The sequence below is a fragment of the Amblyomma americanum genome, chromosome 7 (genome assembly GCF_052857255.1).
Source record: "Amblyomma americanum isolate KBUSLIRL-KWMA chromosome 7, ASM5285725v1, whole genome shotgun sequence".
In the NCBI taxonomy this organism is placed as follows: Eukaryota; Metazoa; Arthropoda; class Arachnida; order Ixodida; family Ixodidae; genus Amblyomma; species Amblyomma americanum.
The window spans coordinates 26,406,894-26,431,313 of record NC_135503.1 but is presented as its reverse complement, the minus strand read 5'-3'; the positions used below and the strand labels follow the sequence as shown (position 1 = coordinate 26,431,313).

The window sequence follows — 24,420 nt, the reverse complement described above, 5'->3', positions numbered from 1 at the left end:
CCAATTTCGGAAAAAAAAAGGATGTATAATGGTGTACGTATGATTAGATAAAGTGTAAAGAAAATCACGTGATTGTATATATTTTTTTACTGCACTCTCCTGTACTTTCTGACAGTCGCTTTTTCTTGCAATTTTTCGTCAACCGTTATCCTCAGTCTTGTACCCGTGACCATAGCCGGACTTTATTACCAAAGTCCCTGGCCAGTTGTGAGCCGCCTCTACAACTGAGCAACCCTACATGTGTAAACGTCTGTTACACAGCGATATGAAATAAAAAGGGCAGGAAGGGTTGATGCTCAAGACTTCCTTGTGACGAAGAAAACTGCTTCATTCAGAGGAACACTGCAATCATCTCGTACGTACGCAAGCCCGACGCGCGCCCCAACCTTCGAAGCGGCCAGACAGCGGGTACTTCTGCGCTTGCGCGGTGAGGTAATGGCGTGTTACTCAAGGTCAGCAGAATCGTAACGTTGTTTGATGACCAACCGTGCGACGGTAACAGCTCGACTCTTGAGTGCCCATTACCAGTCAATTATCGTGTTCCTGTATCTTGCCTTTGCGTCGGGATTTCAGTTTGGAAGGAGTCATCGCGCCATGAGAACACGGGGTTACCCTGTCTCTTGTTTCCTATGACCTTCCTTCCCCTTGTCTTCATCAGGCCGCACTGGCACGGAGACTTTTGGCGTCTTCAGGTATCGCTTTGCAGCTCGGGTACGTCCATTTGCTGTCGATGCTCGAGGCGCGTGGCTCAGCTGTTGACTACGCGATGCGATTTGTACGCATGTAATGGCACGCGCCGATGTTGACTCGTCATCATCGCTGTTATTTTGTGCAGTTATTTCGTGAACAAACCAAACAGGAGCAGGCCAGTACGAATGGGAACACACGCAAAAAAAAAATAAAATATAATTGTAATGAAGGTCAAATAACGGCATGGCCGAGACCTCACGCGATCTTCTCACGTCATTAGAGGATACGGAGCCTCCACAAACACGGTCTACCTATTTTGCGTTCCGATTTGTGTAGCGTCCGATTGTGCTTCACGGCATAGTATACAGCCCGCTTTGCCCGCTATCTCCAGCTATCGCTCGTTCTCATAGTTTGAAAGAGCCTCCGTAGTATGCGAGGGTAGGAAGATAGACGGACTGCAGAGCAACAGGCAGAAGGAACAGCAATCATCAGCGAAAAGATTAAGCACATGCAAAGGACGGGTCTGGTCAACAGTTCGAGCGCTCGGATCCCTCGGGGCATCCTACAAGAGAGCCTTCCCTATCCTCCGCCAGCTCGTCTCCTTCGGGCGTGCGTGAGTCCAAACACGTCCCTGTCCTGCTCCGAGCAACGGGAAGTATTCCGCGAGGACACCGCGCACTGCTGGACAAAAGCGGCGACAGATTTGCGTCTGCAAAAGAGAAAAAAAAAGCGGTACCCGAAACGGCGCAAAGTGGCGGGGGAGGGAGTAGCAGGGCTCCCGTGGCGCCCACGGTGTGGCGTGGATTCTCCCGCCGCGCGAGTTCGTTCGGGCGCCGTTTCCCGCCGCTGTCTCGACGGTGGCGGCGGTGAGGATGTGTATGCGTGGCCGCGAGCACGTCGTCCCCGTAGCGTCTAGGCCTCGGCGGCTGCAGCAAACATCAGCCTCCTTTCCCCTCGACCAGGAAGGCGGGCGTGCGTCGCGTACCTTTTGTCCTTCTTATCCCGTTCCGGGATGATACGGAAAAGACGTGCCCTGAGGGTGGGAAGCCGGGCGCCCGCCAAATCGGAAATGACGCGTCTACCCCTCCTCTATCGCTGAAAGCGTTGGCGCCATTTGCGGAGACGTGGACTCGGGCGCCGGCGACTACGTTGTGGCCGATGTCTTGCTGGCGCCCCTTCTACCATTCTCCTCTTTTTCCCATCTTCAGTGCGCGCCATGCAAACACGGTGCACGTGAGTGGGGGGTAACAGTTGGAGATCTTTGAGATTGAGTTTGTCCCCGGGTGGTGGTGAAAAATGGGCAGCGAGCTGGCGCGGCTTGGGCGTCGCGTTTGTGCCTCCTTTCACCTGCCGATCCGTTCGTGCTTCGTTTGGAGATGGAGCTAATCGCAAGCGCCAACTTCACACGCTATCTTAAGCGCCGTGAATATATCAGGAGGACTGCCATGCCAAGTGCCAATAGTTTTTTAAACTTATGGATTCGATCGGCGCATGCGCTTCTCCAGTTTCGTTTCTCGCTCTCTTCAACCCGTTTCTATCTTTACGCACTTGTCTCCCTTCTATGTAGGGTCGGTGTTTCTGATGAGCTTTCTCCACTTCACTCCATCATTAAACCACCCCTTTGGAGGTTCTTTGCCCTTAGATCCTACTCCTTCAGCCTTGCTTCTGAAATGTTTTCTTTCAACATCTGGTGTATTCCTTGCTTATTCACACTTCGTCTTCGTGGGTTCGGATCCTACCGGCGGCATGTGGCTGTTTTTTCTTCTGCTTTCATTGATGTCCCATTGATGAAAAACGACAAATTAACAGAATCCCGCTATGCTCCTTGGTTTCGGTGGCTGTTGGCCTCCGTCATTTATGCCATAACGAGCACCTCTTTTCCCTTCACTTGCGTACTTGGTAGTTCAACGAGGGCCTCGAATCTGGCAGCCTTGATGCCATAGGTAGCTTAAGAGGGTTCTCGCACAGCTTCCGCCTTCACCGTTCGACTACGTTCCTACGTGGCACTCGCGCTACAGTGGCCTACTCGCAGTAATACAGGACCTACGTCCGCCGCTATGGACGAGGGTGGTGCTGGTAAGCACACCAAGGTTAGCTTACACTACACAATACCCCCGGAAGCTGAAGATTGGACAGCCGTCGCCATAGCTCAGGTGGTAGAGCACCGGACGCGAAATTCGGAGGTCATGGGTTTGGATCCCACCGGCGGCATGTGGCTGTTTTTTTCTTCTGCTTTCATTAATGCCCCATTGATGAAAAACGACAAATTAACAAAGACATCCCCCTATGCTCCTTGGTATCGGTGGCTGTTGGCTTCCGTCATGTATGTCATAACGAACACCTCTTTCCGTTCCCTTGTCTGAGCGCCTCGAATCTTGCAGTCTTGATGCCATAGGTGGCTTAAGAGGGTTCTCGCACAGCTTCCGCCCTCACCGTTCAATTACATGCCTACGTGGCACTCGCGGTAATACAGGACGTACTACGTCCGCCGCTATGGACGAGGGTGGCGCTGGTTAACACTCTCAAGGTTCTCTTACGCTACACATAAATACCCCCGAAAGCAAAAGATTGGAATGCCCAATTGATGAAAAACTACAAATCAACAAAAAAGACCCCCCCCCCCCCCCCCCCCCATGCTCCTTGGTTTCGGCAGCTGTCTGCTTCCGTCATGTATGTCATAACGAGCACCACTTTTCCCTTGTATTTCTGGTCCCTCTCCGTTGAGTCAGTATGCGTGGACTGTGGTGGAGGTCTTCGAGTACGTGTTCGTGAATGCTGCTGCTTCGTTTATAAGATGCGTACGCCGCGCGTAGTACTCGCTGTAGTCGACGAAGAACTCTGGACTCATTCATCGAAAGATGGGCTTTTGTCCAGTTAGCGTTTCCTTTCTTTGCCGAAAGGGGCGCGATTCCGCGAAAACCGGGAGAAAGGAACGGCAGGAAGGGGATGGCCGTTCAGGCAACGGTTCACGTGTCCCTGTCGAGCCCTACTACTTCCTCTTTTTGCTCTTGGCTGGTGCATCGGTTGGTGGCCTCCGGGAAAGCCCCTGCTTTGTTAAAGGCAGCAGCACGTAGCCCCAGGAGCAGCCGTGCCCGCAGTGGGGGGGCTGTCGTTATTAAGTTTACAGCTGCGCCTCCTTTATTTCGGAACTGACAATGGCGGATGCCCAAAGAATATAAACGAAGCGGTAGAAGTCAAACACATACATATAAAAAAAGGCCTCAAGCTCTGGTGATCAGCTCTTCTTTTTCCTGGACTTCGTCTCGCGAACACCTGCAGGTCGCTTCGGGGACGGGCTTCGGGAGAAGCGAGAAAAAAAAAAAACGCGGGCAAAAATCGCGAAGTGGCGAGTGGTCGGGTTCCGTTTGCGACTCAAGGTGAAGCCCCGCAAAAGGAGCAGGTTCCAGAGTTGACAGCGGGTGCTGAAGCGAACTAGCCCGTAGATGTACTCTTGCGAGCTTTTGTAGTCCCTGCTGTCTGGGAGGAAAGGAAATGAGGGGGAAAGAGGTTTCTCCCCCTCCTCCGAATTCCCTCGCCGATCCCCTATCGGGTTTCAGCAGCGTGACAAGTTCGCAGACGGGAAGGAAAGTTTTTCGTTCATTGTTCATCCTCCTCTCTTGGTGGGTCCCTCCCCTAATCCTTCTGGCTCTTTGCCCCTCACCCCCCACCCACCCACATAGGCCTGCCCAGCCTAACACTGTCTCCTCTTTTTTTCCTCCTCCCCTACCTTCTTTGGGTTTCTTCACTCTTCCTTTCCGGTGTCCTGCACCAGCAGCGCTCGCGACGGCGCTATCCGCCCTATCCCGTGCTGCTCTGCTCGGGGCGAGCGCGCGCACTGGCCTTGACATTGGAAAATATTTGGGTTCAAACCAGCACCGCCAGTGTGCGTTCCGGGCTTTTCTTGAATTTGGCGCGGCGCCGGTGTTGACAGCAGCTGCACCGCTCGGAAACTAAAGCGTCTCGTCAGCGTGAGCCAAGGTGTGCCAGTGTGTGTGCGCGCGCGCGCGGTTTCTTCGCGGTGTGTACCAGTATGCAAAGCTTGGAACGTGCCGATGTCGGAGTAGTCCGTGCCCGTGGTGTGACCGCATTGCCCTTGTGTGTTCTCGATCTTTGCAGTTCTTCGGCCACGAGGGACCTGTGGCACAACCAGTTCGCGCAGTAAGTATCGCAATTGTTACCTAATCATTTTCTTGGCGTCGCCGTGTTTTGTTGCTGGCACAGAGTAAGGAACGAAATAAACTGGGTGGTACGAACAATAACCACGATGTCACTCGCCGCGCCGCTGGCTCCAGGAAGTGACACATATATCAGGCGCTTCGTTTTCCATTTTTCGCTCCTTCACCAACTTCCGGGATGTCACGAAAAAGTGGCAATGGTTGCGATTGCACGTTTTGCGAGTCGAAGTGTGCAATGCAGCGGTGCAGCGCGCACGGGTCACTTGCGTAAGCTTCCGTTCGTACTTTGATTGTTTTTTGTGCCCGAAATTTCCGGCCCTTACACTCAGCACGCATAACAAGCGCGCTGGCAAGGCGCCTAAGTTTCCCATGATTGTAGGCTTTAGTAAAATTAGGCCTCGCGAAATGGAATCGCCATGCTTTTGTTTTTTTATTTCGAGCTGCAGTATATTCCCCTCGTGCGCATTTGTGTTGTTTTATTTTGTGCCCTAGAATCGTGACCTAATTTTCTAACGTCCATATGCATTTGAAACCAATCCCCTGCGGTTATAAACATGACTGTTAATTGTGCCAGTAAAGAAAAAAATATATATATTCGTCTGTATATAGCAGTGCCCATTTTTTTTTTTTTAATGGCTCGCGTTACCGTACCTGTGTTGATGATTTGTTACAAGTCCGTGCTTAGTTTTCATGTGTCATAACACACGCTACGCTACTCTGGCCACTGAGCTGACCACCTCATTGATTTGTGTAATTTCGTCCCTGCCGAAAAATCTAGGAAATGAGGTCATCGGCTGGGTGCGATAATGCGTTGTCAACTGCGTTATCTGCGCACTGCTAATCGATTGTCACGGCTACTTTCAGTACAGGGGCTTTCTAGTGAATTCTGGCTAATCCTGCATTTGATTTTGATAGGATAAGGAAGGCTGAATGTGCTGATGAATCACCAGTCAAGTGTCAGTTTGTTGCGCAAAGCGACTCGCAATGAGGCGTTGACATGTATTTTAAAAGCCTCCTTTGGTGTGGCGGGCTCAGTTTCTTTTAAATTTGCGCTTTCGCGTAACCCGAGAACGCTATAATTTTGTTGGGGGGGGGGGGGGGGGGGAATCTTGTTTACACTTCGCCTCCCCTGTATGATTAAGCTGCGCACATCTTTCTTGATTCTGTCTTGAAATATCCCCCTCAGTCAAGGCCTATGCAAACCTGTGCGCAACTTGTTTTGTCTGCTTTTCGGTCATTACTATAATACATGGTGCCGAGAATGGCTGGAGCCTACATGTATTTGAACCCTTTGTGACAACCCACATGTACCATCTGAAATCAATTCAGAAAACTGTTAAGAAGGGCACCTCCTCTGTTCACATCGCTTGTTTTAAACACATCAGCGTTTTCAAAATCCCTGAAACAAACTGAATTGTCTACATAATGCCTTATTACAGCAATGAGTAAGAACAAAAGTGCGATTTACATCCTGATAACACTGTAGTTGTGACATGGGGATGTAAGAACCTGGCAGAAATAGGATAATTAATCATCAGGGAGGGCTAACTTTTTTGTTGCCTAGACAGCTTTCAAAAACTCGGGCATCTTACAAAAATTTTGAGTTTTCCTTCTACAGGATCATAATTCATGACGGGAGGAGATATTGTGCCAGCAGTTCCTTTGCTGATTTTCTACCTGGAGGTGTAGCAAGTAATATGGCTAGTTTAGTTTGTTTTTTATTCACTGCATTCTTATTGGGTATTATACGATGCCAGCTGATGTTTCAAACATTCATTGTTAGCAGATCTCTGCATTGCCACATTGTACTTAATTATACATTGAGTCACACAGTAATATCACTCCTTTGTATGTGAAAGTTACTTCTTATGGAAGTGGCATAATTACATACACCCACAGCCAAGTTTGTGGAAGGCTATATTGGCAAAAAAATGACTATCATTACATTTTTTGCATGTAGCATGGAGTTAATAAAGCAGCCTAATCATGAGAACACAAATTACACAGTGCACCTTTAAATTTAAAAGTTTGTGCCTGGGTGCAAAGTTACCTTTCATAAACTTGACTGCACATGTACATTGGTAATTATTCTCACTGCAACAATTTGTAAATTGCATACAGAAACTTTCATGCATTCACACACGTTTACTACGATAGTTTCGTTCAGTAAATGTTATTATGAAACAGGAGTTCTTTTGTGCACCACACTTTTTTAATAGGTGTGTGATGTTTTGTGCCGTCTTATTTCGCAGGCTCATATCCGAGGCCAAAGATAGGGAAGGGCGCCAGCCAACAGCTCTGCAGGTCAACTACTGGGATCCCATATCGCAACAGGAATACGTAGGTTTCTTCCAGTTCATGGCGCATACCAGTAGTGTAGTGTTCTCAGGACATTGTTATGCACTTTTGTGTCCGAAAGGCAGCTGTTAAGCATCACAAGTTTCGTCAGTTATGCTCATGACTTCAGATGTGATGCTTTTTTTTTGTCAGTACAGTCTATTCAATATGTGTGAGAGCTATTGTTTTCAGTTGCATCAACAGCACCTTTTAAATAAGGTGTAGTTGCCTTTCTCAATCACTTGGAAGCAGTGCCCCAAAACATTAGTTCGACAAGTTCAAATAACTTTGAAAAGCCCTGAGCAGGCCGCATGCTACATGATATACATATTGATTATAGTTAGGTTTGCTAGTTATCTGCTAGTTTGATGCATCTAAATGCAACCAGTTGTCTACTTGAAGTGTGTGGCAGCAGGTTTGCCATCTCAGCACCTCTGTTCAGAATATTGTTAGCATAAATGTATTCTGGCACAGCCCTTCAACAAGTGCTGCTAACTTCAGCATTGGATCTTTCCTTTTCTTTGACTGCAGCAAGAAACCATCAGGATCACAAACACCCACACCACGAAGGACTGCATTTATCTCGTCACGCAAAAGCTGGATGGCGTAAGTGTTTTAGTTGCCTACGAAAAAATATGCAAGTGTGAGCTGAATACTGTGCTATTATATTCGACATTTTTACATAATTTTCTGCATTTTTCTGCTTACTGCGCTGTCGCAAATGTACATATGCTACTAAAAGCGAAAACTGTGATACTAATAAGTGAGTGCATGGGAGCAGTGGTACGGGACTAATTGTAGTTAGCATCTATCCCTGCTTTGACGAATTTGTTTTAATTTCACAGTTGTGTAGTGGAAGAAAAAAAAACTTAATGCTGTCTAATCACGGCAACTTGTAGACTACCATTCCTGTACCGTAATTTATTTGACCACCTGTTCTGTCTTGGCAGAGCTGTCTGATCATACCATTTGAGAAACTCAGTTTTGAAAAGCCAAGCATTCCATATGGCCACTTTGCAAAGATTAAGGAGCAATGCTCTAAGTTGCTTTGCTCTAATGTGTTTCTATCATGTGCAAGCATAGGCGTAAAGTATGCCCTCCAATTTCTCTGTGCAGGCGCTAAACCCCGATGAGTTCCAGCTGTGGGTCAAGACTGGGAAGGATGAGGCACCATACCCTCTCATAGGGCACGAGTTCCCTTACTGCATCAAGATGAACTTTGTGCGTGAACTGCTGCAGAGCTCCAACCTAGACTTGTCCACGCTGTCCGATGTCATCACAGGCTTCAAGTGTGCCTTTATCTTGAGGAGAAGTTACCACAAGTTCACCCTGGCTGATGGTAAGCATTAGAGCATCTTTATAGGTATCATGTGCACATTTGTGCATGCAGCGAACGTGCAGCATTTTTTGGACAGTGTGATACAAACGAATTGCTGCTTGGCATAGTAAGCGAACTCAGCACTATTACCACTGAGCTGTTTGTTACCTTGAAAGTGCAGTTAATGGTAATTCCCCCAAGTGCTGAGCTTCTCAGCCCGTGCATCATCGGCATAGTTGTGTAGACCAATTTTATTGTTTTATTCTGGGTTTCTCGCTGCCATGAAAAGAATAACTGCATGGTCCTTTGCGTGCCTATTTCTATCTAATAATTAGAAGCATGTTAGTTTCTTGAACATTGTGATGCTTTTTACATGACTGTACACATACCATCAGTAATTTAGTTGTGGGTGTTTCATATTTTAACACAAATGAACTGGGTTTATTTAAGCCTGCATAGATTATTAGGGCAGAAATTTTCGTAACCAACAGACAGCTGTTACAAACATTCAGTGGGCTGGAGTCTAGTCTATTGGCGGGGAGAAGCACAGGGCCTTTCTGTTCATAACTCTTTACATCGCAGCTTGCATATGTACTAGGAGCTTACCACCATTATTTGGTAGCAAGCATTTTTACCAAGACAGTCTCTGAAGCCTGTTTCATTCATAGATTGTCCTATTTTCTGATACCAAGGAGCACACAATGAGTGTTTCTGCCTCAGGCTCTGCCAATGTAATGCAAAGAATCTGACTGGTTTCTATGCATGGGTGGAATTACGCATTTGAGATAATGGAGCCAATTTCATGAGCAGCAAAAAGCATCTTGCAGTAATTACTGCGATTTTTCATTGACGATCATTTTTTGCCTCGTTATGTTGTGCACCAGTTTCTAGATTGAAGTGTCGTCAGCACCTAACATTTTTGATTGTGAATTTTTATGCTGTTGCAGCTGTAGCTGGTGGCTAACGTTACATCTTTTCTCTTCTTTTAGCAGAAAAACCGAAGAAACCACGGCGTCCAACTCTCATTAACTGGCCTTTCAAGAAGCAACCCTCATCTAAACAGTCTTCAACAGACTCCGGCAGCATATCTCCTGTTGTGGGGAGCCTATTTGGCCAAGAACTGAGCAAGGTTTCTCCAAACGGTGTCCTTCCTAAGCCCGTCATGGTAAGCATCTTTATGTGCCTTATTTAATCTGACAGTGGAGCTGGTCATGAGCAGCTGTAAGCTTTTTTTGTAGTTTTTAAATTGTTGTACGTGTCTGCTATTGAGGAGAAATGAGGTTTTAAACACTATTTTCAAGAATTGTAGATTGTACGGTTTAATATCCTGATGCGACACACAGGCTATGAAAGACACCTTAGCGGAGGAGGGCTCTGGATTAATTTAGGCTGTCTGGGGTTCTTTAATGCACACTGACATTGCAGAGCACATGGGCACTTTTTGATTGTGCCTCCACCGAAATACTGCACCGAAATGCGACCGCCACGTTCGAGTGTGGGATCAGCATCAGAGCGCCAAAGCCACTGAGCTACTGCGACGGGTGATTTTCAAGAATTGTGTGCAACAACATGCTCTGCCAAGTTCAAGGCACACCGAAACATGCCTTTAACCCTGCGAATTGTCAGAGAAAGGGATACTACTCTGCCATTGCTCAGTTTTCCAAAAAATGAGTGGTAGAAGGTCGCGCCACTTGCTAGGCATTTCATGACTTTCAAATCTTATTAGCATGTAGCTTGAGGTAAGGCTATTAAAGGCATTATGCACAGATATACAGAGTAGTTGACTGTCGAGCTGCTGCTGATAACAAATGGCTACAAAAAGCAGGTTTTAAATTTGCTTGAGCATGGAAGGTTATGGCATTTAATCTTCTTTGTTTGCTTGTGAGATAGAGCTCTTGGAAATGGCTTGTTGTAACGGCAACATGATTTGCAACACTTTTCATGCTTGTTTTATTCTAATGTTTTGCCCATTTGAATTGTTTTGGTGCAGACTCTCCTGCGGCAGCTCTTCTTACGGGGCCCCTTCACGTATGGAATTTTCCGAAAGTCCGGCAACGTTCGCTCCAAACGCGAACTGCAAGCCAGGCTAGAGGAGGATCCAGATCTCAACTTGTCCGACGTGCCCATCCATGTAGTTTCCGCTGTGTTTAAGGTATGCAGGGCTCGATAGCCCATGTGTTGTGCTTTTCACATACAGTCTGTGCCTGCAAAGCAAAAGGATTCTGTGGTATCATGGGCCGAATTCTGAGCTGTAAAGCAGTATATACTCTGATACAGCTCAAGAACAGAGTGACTAATGCCCGTCATATGAGGCCCTCTCGAAGCTGAAGGGCCTCCTCTAAAGGGCATTTGCCGCTTCATAGTGTGCTCAGAACAGGTGATGAGCTGTTGTCAACCGAAGTAAGTTTGGTTCACACTGCAATTTGTATAGTGAAACTGCTGACCTTGGTTTTTTTTTTCTAAAGTTCTGTGCTATGAGCTTCTCTACTACTCACTTAAGTATGAATTACACTTTTTGTCATTCTTATTTTTCGAAGACAGCAACAAGTGGACCAAGTCTTATTGTTTGTGCAGTCTGTCTATTGCATTTTTTTTTCTGAACACCACTTGGCAGGCATTAAAGGTTAATCCAGGATTTTGCTCACGGATAGTAGATGTGCTGAGCATTTACTTTTGAAGCATTTATGGAGGGCTTGGAATGTCCTGAAGCAGTAAAAAAAAAGAGTGTTTCATATAATACTGCTAATAAGTACTCATTTTGCAAGGTATTCACGTATTCTGTGCATATTTAGTTGGTTCATATCGGTCATGGTACTATCATGCTCAGTATGAGTTAAACCGCGCTAGTGCCTTCCTGGGCATTGGCGCAGTGTAGCTCATACTGAGCGCGATAGTACATAATGTTGAAGTGTACTCAGCATTTTGTGAGTATGGCATGCGCAGAGGTGGTGATCTGAATGCTTTGGTGGGCAGTTTTAATGGAGCTGAAACTAAACTCTGCAGCAAAGCGTAAATTATTTGTCTCCGTTGCTGTCAATGCTGCACTGAAGCTCACAAATAGTGTTATGCAATCAGCAGTGTGTTCAGTAGGAACTTGACACATCATACGCATATGCTGGAAAACTAACAGGAAACAGTGGAAAAGACATGACGAGAAAGGCGACTAGGATGATGCGCTGTTATGTGTTACTTTTCAGATATGCACCAACTGGCCCAAGTAATTATGAGGCACATACTATATTGGTTTAAGCTTCAGAGAAATGCATGTTGTACAAGCCTGACAGTGACGTTGCAGTGATGTGGGCTGCGATGTTGCTGACTTTCTTTGAGTTGCTGAATTTCGTGCTTGCACCTATGACTAGCATTTATACTTGCTTATTTGACTTCAGGAGTTCCTGGGTTGCCTACCAGACTGCCTGCTTCAGCGGTGCCTCTACTCCGAGTGGCTCAAGGTTCTGCGTGTGGAACCCCAGTGGAAAAAGAGGGACTACACGATCAGGTAGGTTGAGTTTGCAGTGAGAATAGCAAAGTGCTGTTTGCTTAGTGGAGTTTGTTCAGCCAGTCCTAATACGGTGTGCTGAGAAATATGCAAATCTAAGTTTCTAGAATGATTCACAGCATACTGTGGGCAGTGTGTAATGCTTGTCGAAGCTGTTAGTAGACTGAGTTGGCCCAGGAGGCATGTTTGATATTGAAATATCAAATTGAAGACACTATGGATGTTTTGCCTAAAGTGAAATTGCTGCCATCGTTAAATTTTGTTATCGAGTATACAGTTGGCAGAAAAAGTCTACAGGACGGGGGTACGTGAAAAAACTCATACCAGTGGTGTCACACTTCCATGTGACGCCACCTGGAACGCTATACGACAAACGCTTGGTCACAATTTTGGTATGAATGTCAGGAAAACTGACGCCACACAGAGGTCGGCCAGTGGTGAGCATATATAGACAAATGACATATATAGGAAATTCTAAAAGTGGGGATGCTCAGCTTGCTGTGTACGTCATACAGCTGCTTGATGACATCGCTGGCATTTTCTGTACTATCTGCACATACATGCATGTGCACATGCGGACACACACTGCACACATACACATGCTGCCAGCTTTTCTCGTAATGGGACTAGTAATGCTTTCGCATTATTACTTTTGTATAGTGTCCTGTAAGTATGAGTGGATCTGCAGACTCCGCCTGCTCTAAGGAATACACTTAGTGTGCTTAAGAGTACTATCCAGAGTAGGGTGACTGCAATTAAATGGCCCCGGTTCGCCGAATTTAGCTGTGGTTATGGGTGCCCGTGTACAAACGGTATTAACCAGGGTTGCACAGGTTGTGGTAACTATGGTTTGCAAGTTAAGTGCAGTTCAGATTGCTATGTTGCTTAGTACAGCCACGATCAGGTACAAGTGCGGCTGCCTCAAACGTGGTTAAGCCTTCTCATGGTTTGAAACTAAGAATACTGATGGCTTGTCGCCCTCCCTCTAAACACTTTGTTGATCATCGTCATCACTCTATGTCTACTGCATGACAGAGGGCTCTCCCATATACCTCCTGTGTCAGCTGCACTCACTTTATCCTCGCAAACTTCCAATTTGATGCCCCCTTACTATAGATGCCCTCTCTTGGAATCCACAATTTTACTCTAAGGGACCACCAGTTATCTTGCCCTGCACATGCCCCTTCCTTCTTTTAGTCACTGTGGTAGTGGAGTGGTTATGGTGCTCGGTGGCTGGCCCAAAAGGCATGGATTCGATCCTAGCCATGGTGGTCGCATTTCGATGGAGGCGAAATGCAAGAGACACATGTACTGTGCGATGTCAGTTCACAATTAAGAACCCAGGTGGTCTAAATTACCTGAAGCCCTCCACTATGGCGTCCCTTATAGCCTGAGTCGATTTGAACATTAAATCCCATAAATCAAACCCAAACCGAACCATTTCTTCTGTTCTGTACCCAGTGCGGCTGGGAACCCACCAGTTATACAATAGGTATAAGCTTTTCCCTGGCTTGTGGCTTGGCTTCTCTGGTATGAAATGCTTCTAAAATGGATCTTTGACCCCCACCTTATGTAAAAGGAAATAACTTGAGCCATGGCCAAAGCTGCTCTTATGCCATAAAAATTCATCATTTATTTCCTCTTGATTTCAAATAGTACATCATTAACTTTCGTTTGTTCCCTGACCTATTCTGATCTCTTCCGCTCTCATAATGTTACACCTGTAATTTTGTATTCCATAGCTCTCTGCACTGTCCTTACTTGATATTTTCATTAGCCTCCACATTCCTGCCCTATAGGTTGATGTGATTTAGCCTCTTGATGTGATTCAACATTAGGTTTGCAATTCTCATGTCACGTTACCCGGCAGCTTGGGAAACAAAGCAAAAATTTTAAATTTTCATAGTGCGCATTCCTATTCAGCATGTTACAACTCTTTTCTCATTTTCATTGCAGCCTTCTGAAAAGGCTTCCACCGGCTAACGTGGAGCTGCTCCGCCACTTTCTGTGTGTCCTGTGGTATATCAACAGCCGCAGCGCAGAGAATAAGATGCCTTCGTCCAACCTGGCTGTGTGCATTGGCCCCAGCCTGTTGAGCCCAAAGTTTGTCGACAGCTACCACTCGCCCACGCTGCAGTCAGAGGTTAGTACAAAGACGTCCTCTACATTACATTTACCTGTGCTAAAGATCGCTGCAGGTAACTGGGCAGTGGGCATGGACGCATAGCCCTATGTAGTGGCTCAGTGGTTGTGGTGCTTTACTACTAAATGTGAACTCAGGACGGGCCGCGGCAGCTATATTTGATGGAGGCAAAATACCAAAACCGCCTGTGGGCTGTGCAGTGTTAGTGCACATTAAAGAACCCCAGGAAGTGCTTGGTGCACTTCCTGCAATTGTTGATTTGTCATTGCAGCGATGTTGAAGGTACTTTGTCACCTTTATTTTTCTCTTTGGCATCTGAGAGTGGGGAGGTAAAATTCCGTATAAAGTAGGTTTTTCACAGTGTCTGGATCTTTTGTCCATGCCGGCCACGTGATATCCTCGTAAAGAGAGCCCTCCCTGGCGCCCACATGACCCCATCACTGTGCCTTCGAAAGGTGATTACTAGGAGCAATCACAAATTAACAAATTGCAAAACCATACAACAGCTACGCTGGATAAACTCATTATTGAGAACCAGAACAGTCCAGGCTTTTTATAGTGTTAGCTTTTGTTTTAAATTTACGTAATTTGACTGTTAACAAATTAGATAACTTCTGTATCTCTGACTTTTGTGCAAAATTTTTCATGCTGACGTTACAGAGCATGTTGAGAAATGCCTATTTCAGTTGTTTTCTTCCGTGCAGCTTTACCATTGTTTTAAGCTTGAAATAAAGCATACGAGGTTTAAACTTTGTCATGTGACTATGCACTCCTGCATGTTACATGGCAGGAAAACACTCAAAAAAGCTGCAATGAAGGCTGCTGGTCACAGCGATGATTCTGAATGAGTCCAGGCACTTTGCTTCGTTAGAACTATGATGCTGCAGCTGGAGCACGACCACGCTGTTGTTGTTTCCTGGCATAGCACACATTTCTTGCAGTGTAACAAGACCATGCTTATTTTGTTGAGCATGCATGGTCCTCTCAAGCGGTATTGGAATATCCGCTCATGGTCTTGACCATGGCAGTAGGTTGTGGTCTCAGTGTAGCCTCGTGCGTCCCCCACGCTTTGCTGCTTTGAGTGCTTGCAATGAAAGGACTTGATTGGGATTATTTCCTCGCACTAACTTTAATGTGAACTCGCATGACGGAAGACGTCCAGCAACCACACATGCTCGAGATCATGTGTACGTGGCGTGGTCACCGTATGCCGATACACAGAGAATGCCTCCATGTCATTAGAAGTGGCTGATCCAGTTATAACTCCATTAATCTTACCAATTTTCGGCTCTGAAGGTAGGAATTAGCATGGTTGTACTGTACAAACAAATCAGAAGCTTGGTTATTAGCAGTGTTGTTACAGTGAACCCAAGTCAGGTCCTTGCAATCTAGCTGTCAGCTGTAATGCATCTGAAACGTTACTCACAGTTATATGCAGGTAGTGCTGCATAAAAGCCCAGTAAATCTTCTGGGGCTGAAATTTAAGAGTATTTATCTTTCATAAAAGCATTTTTTTTTCATTGCATATGCAAGCACTGCATTCTTTCCTGACAATTTGGCAGTGTCATCGAGGCAGATGCATAAAATGCGTGCACATTGTGTACTAACAGTAGGCAGCAAAGTGCGACGAAGCAGAAAAAGGCTTTGTTGGATTCCTTCAGTCGCCTTTAGCACTGCATGTTGAGAGAATCAACCAGTCATGCCTGTGCACATTAGGCGGCAGCCTCCACCACCTCGCATTCACTGAGGCTCTTGATTGCTGGATTAGTGTTCTGGTGCTGCATAGGTGCATTTTCATCAAGAGCCACTTTTTTGTAGCAGCATGTCGCAGGCTTAATGCAATGGCGCAAGTAGTCCCATCACTGAGTATGCCTAGGATATAAATATGTGATACTAAATGAAGTTTAAGGTCTGACGAAATCTCGTCTGGTCGGGTAGTAACTCACTTCAACAGAAAGTCAGACGCCGACCAAAGGTTTTTGTCAAAACAGATGTTTCGGCTTCCATACGGAAGCCTTGTTCACTAAATCTTTATTGCAGAACCGCGACAAACTAAAGACAGAAAACCGCGACAAACTAAAGAAAGAAAGAGAAAAATTTCCGGGTGTTGTGTACAGAATCCCCTGCGCCAAGTGCGACTATGTTTACATCGGCGAGAGCGGGAATTTTGAAAGCCGTCTGAAAGAACGCATGTCGGACGTGAAGGACGAGAAAGTCACTTCCAACGCACTTGCGGAGCACGCCGTATCGGCAGGTCATGATATCTGCTGGGAAGTGGCTTCTATCATCGCCAAAGAAAAGAACTGGCTTTGACGCCAGTATCTCAAGTCCTTGGTGATTCAGACCACCAAAAAAAGACTTGATCGTAACATCGGCAATCTCCCGCCAACCTATGCAACATGCCTGGGACGATTATTGAAACCTATTTAAGCGTCCCGGTTCTACAGTAAAAATTTAGTGAACAAGGCTTCCGTATGGAAGCCGAAACGTCTTTGAAAAAAAACCTTTGGTCGGCGTCTGCCTTTTTTTCTGTTGAAATGAGTTAATATGTGATACTACCCTAATGAAAAATTGAAAATTGAAAATTGGTTTATCGGGGAAAGGAAATGGCGCAGTATCTGTCTCATGGACACCTGAACTGGGGCTGTAAGGGAAGGAATAAAGGAGGGAGTGAACGAAGAAAGGAAGAAAGAGGTGCTGTAGTGGAGGGCTCCAGAATAATTTTGACCACCTGGGGGTCTTTAACCTGCACTGACATCGCACAGCACAAATTTCGCCTCCATCGAAACGCTGCTGCCAGGGTCAGGTTCGAACCCGGGAACTCATGAGCCTGTGTACCTCTTTTTACTGTTGGCAATGAAGGGCTGTGGTATTTGTAATGCGTGAACATACATATGAGCATCAATAAATGCACACAGTGCCTTTCATGAGGCAGATTTCAATGGCAGATATACATTTGGCCATCTTAATGTTATAGTCGGGTACTTTACACCCCTGTCACACTGGTAGTTTCAGTGACCATTGAGTCAACGAACATCGAACTGGGAGTCATATTGCTACCATAACACAGGCTGGGAGTCATGTTGCTACACCTAGTGTCAACTGTTGGATGTCATGCTCACTACTCACTCAATGATCACTGAAATTTTCCGTGTGGCAGCGGTGCATCTGGATGGCCCTTGAAAATTTCGATGCCCATTGACTCAATGCACTGAGATGAGAAGCATAAAAACTGATATCATTGCTTTGTCATTAATAATTCACTCCAACTTTTGCCGGCCTGTCCCCAAAGTTGGAGTAATTACAGATTACTGGGCAGCGAATATAGTACCAATTTTCTATGCCTCATGTGAACTTAAGTTGACTCAATGCATTGAAATGAGAAGCATAAAAACTAATATCATTGCTTTGTCATGGGATAGCCATGATTCAGCGTCATTCATGGGATGGGATAGCCATGATTCAGCGTCACTGAATAGAAGAAGCTTGAGGGAAAAAAGCTCATTATAAATTATTTACCACATGTAGGCAAATTTCAAGCAGAAATTTGTGTTCACTGAAGTCCTGCGTATGGAACAGCCGGGAGTTTAGGATACCTAGCTGGTGCAGTTTGCAATATTCTGATACGCTGTTGCATGTGTGAGTTGCCAGAAAAAAATTTACTGCACTGGAAATTTGCAATTTTGGGACATTTGCAACTGTGAAAGGGATTGTCCGAATAAAATTTTTCATTAAGTCACTAAAGCATGAGACAAAAATGCCATTCTAATTGGTTAAGTGCATTCTGAGGACTACCATTTCTTTGCTCCACATACTATCAGCAGCAAAAGTTTTTGTGGGATGTGTGTCCTGAGAAAGGAATTTATTGTAGTGCTGCTTTGTGGCCCAGTCACCTGGTATCCTTACCAGCTGATGGACATTGCACACCATCTTATACCTTTAGGCATTTTAAGAGAATGGCTCACTTGACTGCACTGGAACAAGTTTTGTTCACACACCCGCATTCCGTAAGCTTCTGCTACCTGTCGAGTTCTTTGCCAAACTCTGTAAGTCAGCTTTCCTGCATAGCAAAAACCCCTTTACCATGGCTGCGTGCCCTTTCCTAGTGGCAGACGTGGGCAGCGCTGAATGTTATTTTCCACAGCTGCTTTGCACCCTTCTTTCACAATTTCAATTGTACATCTGAACCAATTTTGGCAGCGCTGTAGATCACAGCACATATGGCAAAAGCTTGCAGGAAAGGTGCTCAGCATTATTCTGACAATACATTCCCCCGCCCTGCACCCCAAATGTGCCCTCGGAACAGGTTTGTCCGCCATAATGTAGTGATTTTCGCTGTGAAAAGAAGCTGGCTTTGCATTTTGTGGAGGGTCCACAGTACATAAATAGTTGGATGGGTGCACCCTTGCTGCACCTTCCCCTCATGTTGTTGACTCCGCAAATGGCAGCTGACTTTGCATGCTGCGGCAATTTATTCTTCTAATCCCTGTACATTTTTCTTTTCTTTCTCTCTCTGACTGTAGATCTCTGAGCAAGTGCCTCAGCTGGTAGAGTATCTGATTGAGAACAGCGTGGACATCTTTGGCAAGGACCTACTTATGCTGTTTGGGGAGCCTCCACAGAAGGACCCCTCTATTCAGGACTCTGGAGCGGAGGAGTCAGACAGCCCACACAGCTTGCAAGAAAGTGGAAGTGAGTTGTGCTATTATTTGGTTTGGAAGCATAAAAGCAAATGCAAGAAAAAAAACTGGCAGCTGCAAATAGATGGACATCTGCTCATTTAAGAGGAGAGGGCACAGAGTGAATATGGAAAGAGGACAGCAGCAAAAAATGCACTGGAACAAGGCATACCAAGCTTGATTAAAAGAACCTGCGCTAAAATGAGGCAGGTCATGATGGAAGTAGTAATGGTGGTATCACAGCTGGCATCATATAGCGCATGCGCCTTGAGTCCGCACAATATGCTTGGTTATGCTGAAACACAAAACCGCACAGAAAAAAACTTCTCAGAGTCATGCATAAAAAGGCAGTTTCGCATCACAAATGAATTGAGTAGTCATGCAAGTGTTTGAATCAGTGTTGGATGATTATGGATTTTTATGGCGCAAGGGCATCTATGCCCAAAGAGCGCCATGCACAAGGTATTTTCGACTTCTAAAGGATGAGGTCGAAGACCCATTTCTCAAGCATCCGTGTTACTGTTTTTTATGGTCACACAGTCAAACTTGTCAGATTCAAGATTCAGCTCTCATACAAGCCTTCTGTTAATTTAGTGATTTTTCATGCTGATGATATTATGCAGCCATGAAAAGCATGCAGTCCTTGCTACCAGTCTTGTGTTTTGTCTGCTGTGCTGCTCTATTAAAAAGAATGCTTGCGAAATACTTGGTACATGTCAGCGTGGACATTTAACACTGAAGGTTTTTGGCTTGGTTGCGTGATTGGATGAGTGTGCCTGACATTCGGGAAGTGTCATGCTCTGAGTGCTTCAGTTATTTCGCATGTGGGCTTTAGCAACTGTGATCTTCGTTGCCTGCTGGTGTTATGCAAAACTCGGAGTAAAGCTTCTGAGCCTGTACAAGGGAAGTAGCACTTGGGAAAACTTTCCTCTTCCACTCTATTTTCTTGTTCATGTGCAAGCTGTTAACAAGGAGTGCGACTATTATTTTATGAACATGTGTGCAGCCTGAATCTCTACACTGTATTTGTGTGCCTCTGTCTTGACACTATTTTTTCTTCTATTTACCAGGTGCCTTCCGAAGAGATGACTCTTCAATCGACAGTCTTGAAAGGGCCCTCATGGAGGATTCTAGTCCCAAGTTGCCAAACAGGACCAAAGTGTCTCTAACAAACCTCAGCAGAGATTCTGGCCTGACCCTTAGTGACACCCAGCTGTACACACCTGAAGACGACGTTGAGATGGAGAATACAAGCTCCGCACTCCAGGGAATGACCAAGAGCGTGCCACACCTGGAAGCTGTTGGTGTGCAGGAGACTGTCTACAACCGAAGCAATGGTGTGAGCATCGATGGCTCATGCAACGATGTAGTACGTCGCAGGAAGTGTGGTGGGGAGGCACCCAAGCATTCACGGCACCAGACCATCTCAGCTGCTGGCTTCTATGCTCGTTCCTCTCCAGTATCAAGGGACATTCGGCCCCAACACCTCCAGTATTCAAAGTCCTGCAACTACAGAGAGAACGAGCATCCGAGTGAGGAAGATTCGGTCATGGGCAATGATCCGCTTGTCCGCTGGCGCAAGAGCCGTGCACGTCAGCAGAGGGCGAACGCCATGCAGTCAGCTGCTGATGTAAGTAGGCCTTGCAGTACACTCATCAGGAGCGCTTCTGAAGAAAGCCTGCTGCAAAAATACATGGGTGAAGAGCAACCCAAGCGACGACCCCAGCACTGCAAAGGCAAGGCTCCAAGACCACCAATGGAGAGCAGCAACTGGGAGCGAACCAAGAAATTTGACACCTCTGCGGCCACACCTGACAGGCATGCATTGTGGTTTGCCAACCAGTTGCATAGCGTTGACTGGAAACGTAGCCAGTCCACCTCAAAGATAGATGAGATAGATCACATCCAAGAAGGGCCAGTTAACAAGAGTGCAGCAGGCCAGGACAGCTGTCAGGCCCTTAGCACTCCAATGACAAGGCAACATGACATTGCTGCCAAGATCAAAGCAGATTCCATCGCAAGCGTTCATACTCCACCCCGTGTTAACAGCGTGTGCAGCTCGTCATCTGAAGGCAGCCAGAGGTCTCACAGGTCGCTTGAGTCAACGCATTCGGAGAGGTCGCAAGGATCGAACCGTTCAAGGACAAGTCCTTGCAGGCGGCAGTCTCCAAACTGCACCTTGGCTCCTGTCCACCGCTCAGCCAGCAGTAAGCCCATGGAGCCTCCCAGCTATCAGGAAGCCATGACACGCCGAACACTACTTAGAAGATCACAGGCAATCTCTCAGGCAGATGATACCCTACTTGAAGAGCCTCAAGGGGCAGAGCCCGTATCTCTAGGCTGCAAAGCTCTACAGCTCTATGAGGAATCCCTACGGATTTACAATGAGCAGCTCGACGTTGCAGGTGACACTCATCACGCCATTCTTGTCAAAGTGGACAGCAGCGACGAAGGCATCTCGGAGAGCCCACCACCGCCCCTGCCACCTAAGCCCCACCAGGCTGTGCATCGCACTGTGAGTGACGGTGCCGGTGTGCGTCTCAGGCACCACCCTCCCGTCCACGTCAAAGACTCTCAGCTTGTGAATCGTGGGAAGTGTGTTGTGGTGTCCTCCTTTCACGACCGCTGCCAACCGCAGGCACTGTATGACTTTCCAAAGGAGATCAGCTGGAGTGTTGCTCAGCTGAGGAGCATCTTCAGCAAGCAGTCACCATCGGGCAAAGATGGAAGCACTGGCAGTAACAGCAGCCAGTCAGACTCTGCCTGCTCAAGTGAGCGTGAGGGGCACCACAGTGTGTTGGCTGGTCACCTACGGACAGAATCCGTGAGCAGCAGCACAGGCGGTGAAGAATCTTACGTGTAAATACCGAAAAATGAGAACTACTTGCAGTGATCTTAAGCCGTTGTGCCTATTCTGCTGTAACCTAGATGTACGTGTGCAATCAACCTGGACGTACACGTGCAATCTGTTTCTGTTGTTGCCTTCTAATCACCCATACATGTCTCTTGCATGTAAACTTTCTTCTTTGAGTTCTTTTGAAAGCTCACCCTCGCATGTATTTAACTATTTGCCACTTTGCATAATATGTTTCTGTATATGTGCCAAATAGCCCGCTGAAGAAGCTTTACTGTGACCCTAGATATGTATAGGTTTTGTTGTCCACTGATTTATGTTCTGTCATTTTACTGTTTTTGTATAGGCCATGTCTTATTTCCTGTGAGTTCGTTCACTGATGTGAACTGTATATAATTGTAACATGGCATTGTGTAGCAGTGCATGTGTCCACAAGGCATAAACTTGAAATGAGCCTGAAGAATGCAATTTGTGACAGGCGCTTGTCGCAGCTCACTAGACCATTGTATTTATGGCCTGTTCTTGTACAACTGTGGCTGAACAGAGTGTATTGTAGATATTCATAACAGCAATAAATACTGTACATGCAATATACTGCATGGCTCTGTCACGTATATGAAGGCTGCCTACGTCTGACTACTCTTGGTTGCCCAAGAAGACTATAATTTCCTCAACAAATGTGAGCATTGTTTTTACAGTAACTGCCTACAAGGGACCCCACGCTTTGCTTTTCTCTCCAATGCGTTTCTCCGTAGCTTCACTGCACAGTAGAGCACTCTTCCCTCCAGAGGGCATGTGGTGGCGCTACCAGCACTGTTCCACTGACCAGGTGCTTACAATAAAGGGCATTAAATGTGCAAGCTGGCATAATACAAATGTCTAGGGGTATGGGTAAATGAAGGGCAGATTGCATGGAAAAGCACTTACAGACTGTTAGGGTGAAGGGATTAGAGATACTGCAATAATGGAACATATACGTAGTAGAACCGCTGTTCACGGCACTTGGAGTAACATCGGCAGCAGCTGTGACATCGAAAATTGGAATATACGTAGCCGCCGCTGTGGCTGAGTGGTTACGGCGCTCGGCTGCCAGCCCGAAAGACGCGGGTTCGATCCCGGCCGCGGCGGTCGAATTTCGATGGAGGCGAAATTCTAGAGGCCCGTGTGCTGTGCGATTTCAGTGCACGTAAAAGAACCCCAGGTGGTCGAAATTTCCGGAGCCCTTCACTACGGCGTCCCTCATAGCCTGAGTCGCTTTGGGACGTTAAACTCCCATAATCCAATCCATAATCCAATTCAAACGTTAGGTGGTGATGGTGACGACACGGCGGGACAGACTGCCTTAGCGTCTCAAAGTTGGCTAGGACTTTGGTGTAATGTCCGCCCGTTATAGAGGGATAAACCACAAATCCAGTCCAATCCAATTGAGTCGCGCTCTGTTCATCCGCACTGGCCATGGTGGCACCGTGAGCGACATGACGTTGACGAACCATTTCGTCTTTTTGGTTCAGGCTTTTGGCTTCGTTCTACCTGGCTGCATTGATCACGAGAATGCGTGGATTACCAACAGTGACCTGACAGCGCGGAACTGCTGTAATACCGAGCATTACGATGCTACAAGGAACATCGAACAACACTGCATCTGCCCCTGTGGGAACGAATCACCGCTGTTCAGGCCCTCGCAGTAACATCGGCAGCCGCTGTGACATCGACGTCACACTGCTTTAAATCAAGTCACTCTCCGTTCATCGGCACTGGGTTTGTGGTATGGTGGCACCGTGAGCGACATGACGTTGACCAACCATTTCATCTTCTTGCTTCAGGTGAAAAAAAATTTCAGTAAATGCTATCGCAGCAACGATGTGTTTCTTATGGTGCTGCCGAGCCCACGGCTGGTGTGTTCGCTCCTTGGTGATTTTATTGTCTCACTTAAGCATATATTATTACTTGCCGGTGATGTGGAGAGCAACCCTGGCTTGAACACGCAAGAGTTTGCTTCTGAAATCCGTAAAATGGCTGCCGACATAGTTGCCGTTAGAAGTGAAAATAAAGCTGCTACTGAATCACTCGCAGCCCTACATGTTAAGCTAGATTCATTGGCTGAAATGGACAACAGACTGCAAAAAGTTGAAAGTAGAATTAGCCAAATAGAGCAAACTTTTTCTCACTTTGCGCAAAATATTGACAATCTCGAAAACGCGAGCAGGCATTCAAATCTTATCGCCTACGGCCTGAATGAAGGAGAAGTTGAAACGCTGGAAGACATTGAATGCGAAGTGGCTGACAGGGTTATCAAGGATAAGTTAAAGGTGTCAACTGCATAAATCGAAAGACTGCACCGCCTTGGGTATAACAAGGAGGGTGAAACATTGCATGTGCTTGATTTCAGGGACAAAGATACTAAGGAATTGTTCCAAGCTGAAGGGATCAAGTTAGTCTGTAAGCGAAGACTTTTCTTTAAAGTGGCTCTGAAACACCTTCCGAGGAGAGCACAACTCACTTCATCACTGCACTGCTTTGCCATGAAAACCAGAACCAAATAATACTCTTCTACACGCAGCAGACTACCCACAATCGCACGTCAAAGTTGGTGAGCCCTTCCCGGCGACTTTTTCATGCTCGCACCATCCTCCGTCCCCCGCATCTGTGTAGACAAGGTGAGAGGTGGCCATTGGTTAGATTCTTTCAGACGTCAGGCAGCTACCGTCGCCGCGGCCAATAAGCC

At 46.5% G+C, this 24,420-nt stretch overlaps 1 protein-coding gene across 7 annotated transcripts in view; it reads left to right on the top strand.

The window, feature by feature from the left end:
- The window catches only part of LOC144098720 (uncharacterized), a 621,279-nt gene extending 598,970 nt beyond the window's left edge, over window positions 1-22,309 (top strand). For 6 of the 7 annotated variants that reach the window (XM_077631548.1, XM_077631554.1, XM_077631550.1 and 3 more), the window contains 10 exons: window positions 4,807-4,848; window positions 7,118-7,205; window positions 7,734-7,808; window positions 8,319-8,541; window positions 9,510-9,685; window positions 10,511-10,672; window positions 11,910-12,019; window positions 13,976-14,162; window positions 18,686-18,854; window positions 19,912-22,309. In XM_077631548.1, coding sequence (XP_077487674.1) covers window positions 4,807-4,848; window positions 7,118-7,205; window positions 7,734-7,808; window positions 8,319-8,541; window positions 9,510-9,685; window positions 10,511-10,672; window positions 11,910-12,019; window positions 13,976-14,162; window positions 18,686-18,854; window positions 19,912-21,704 — 3,025 coding nt within the window. In that variant the 3' untranslated portion in view covers window positions 21,705-22,309. The remainder of the gene's footprint in view (window positions 1-4,806; window positions 4,849-7,117; window positions 7,206-7,733; window positions 7,809-8,318; window positions 8,542-9,509; window positions 9,686-10,510; window positions 10,673-11,909; window positions 12,020-13,975; window positions 14,163-18,685; window positions 18,855-19,911) is intronic. The other variant, XM_077631549.1, reaches the window with a different exon arrangement.
- Window positions 22,310-24,420: the final 2,111 nt, after the last annotated feature.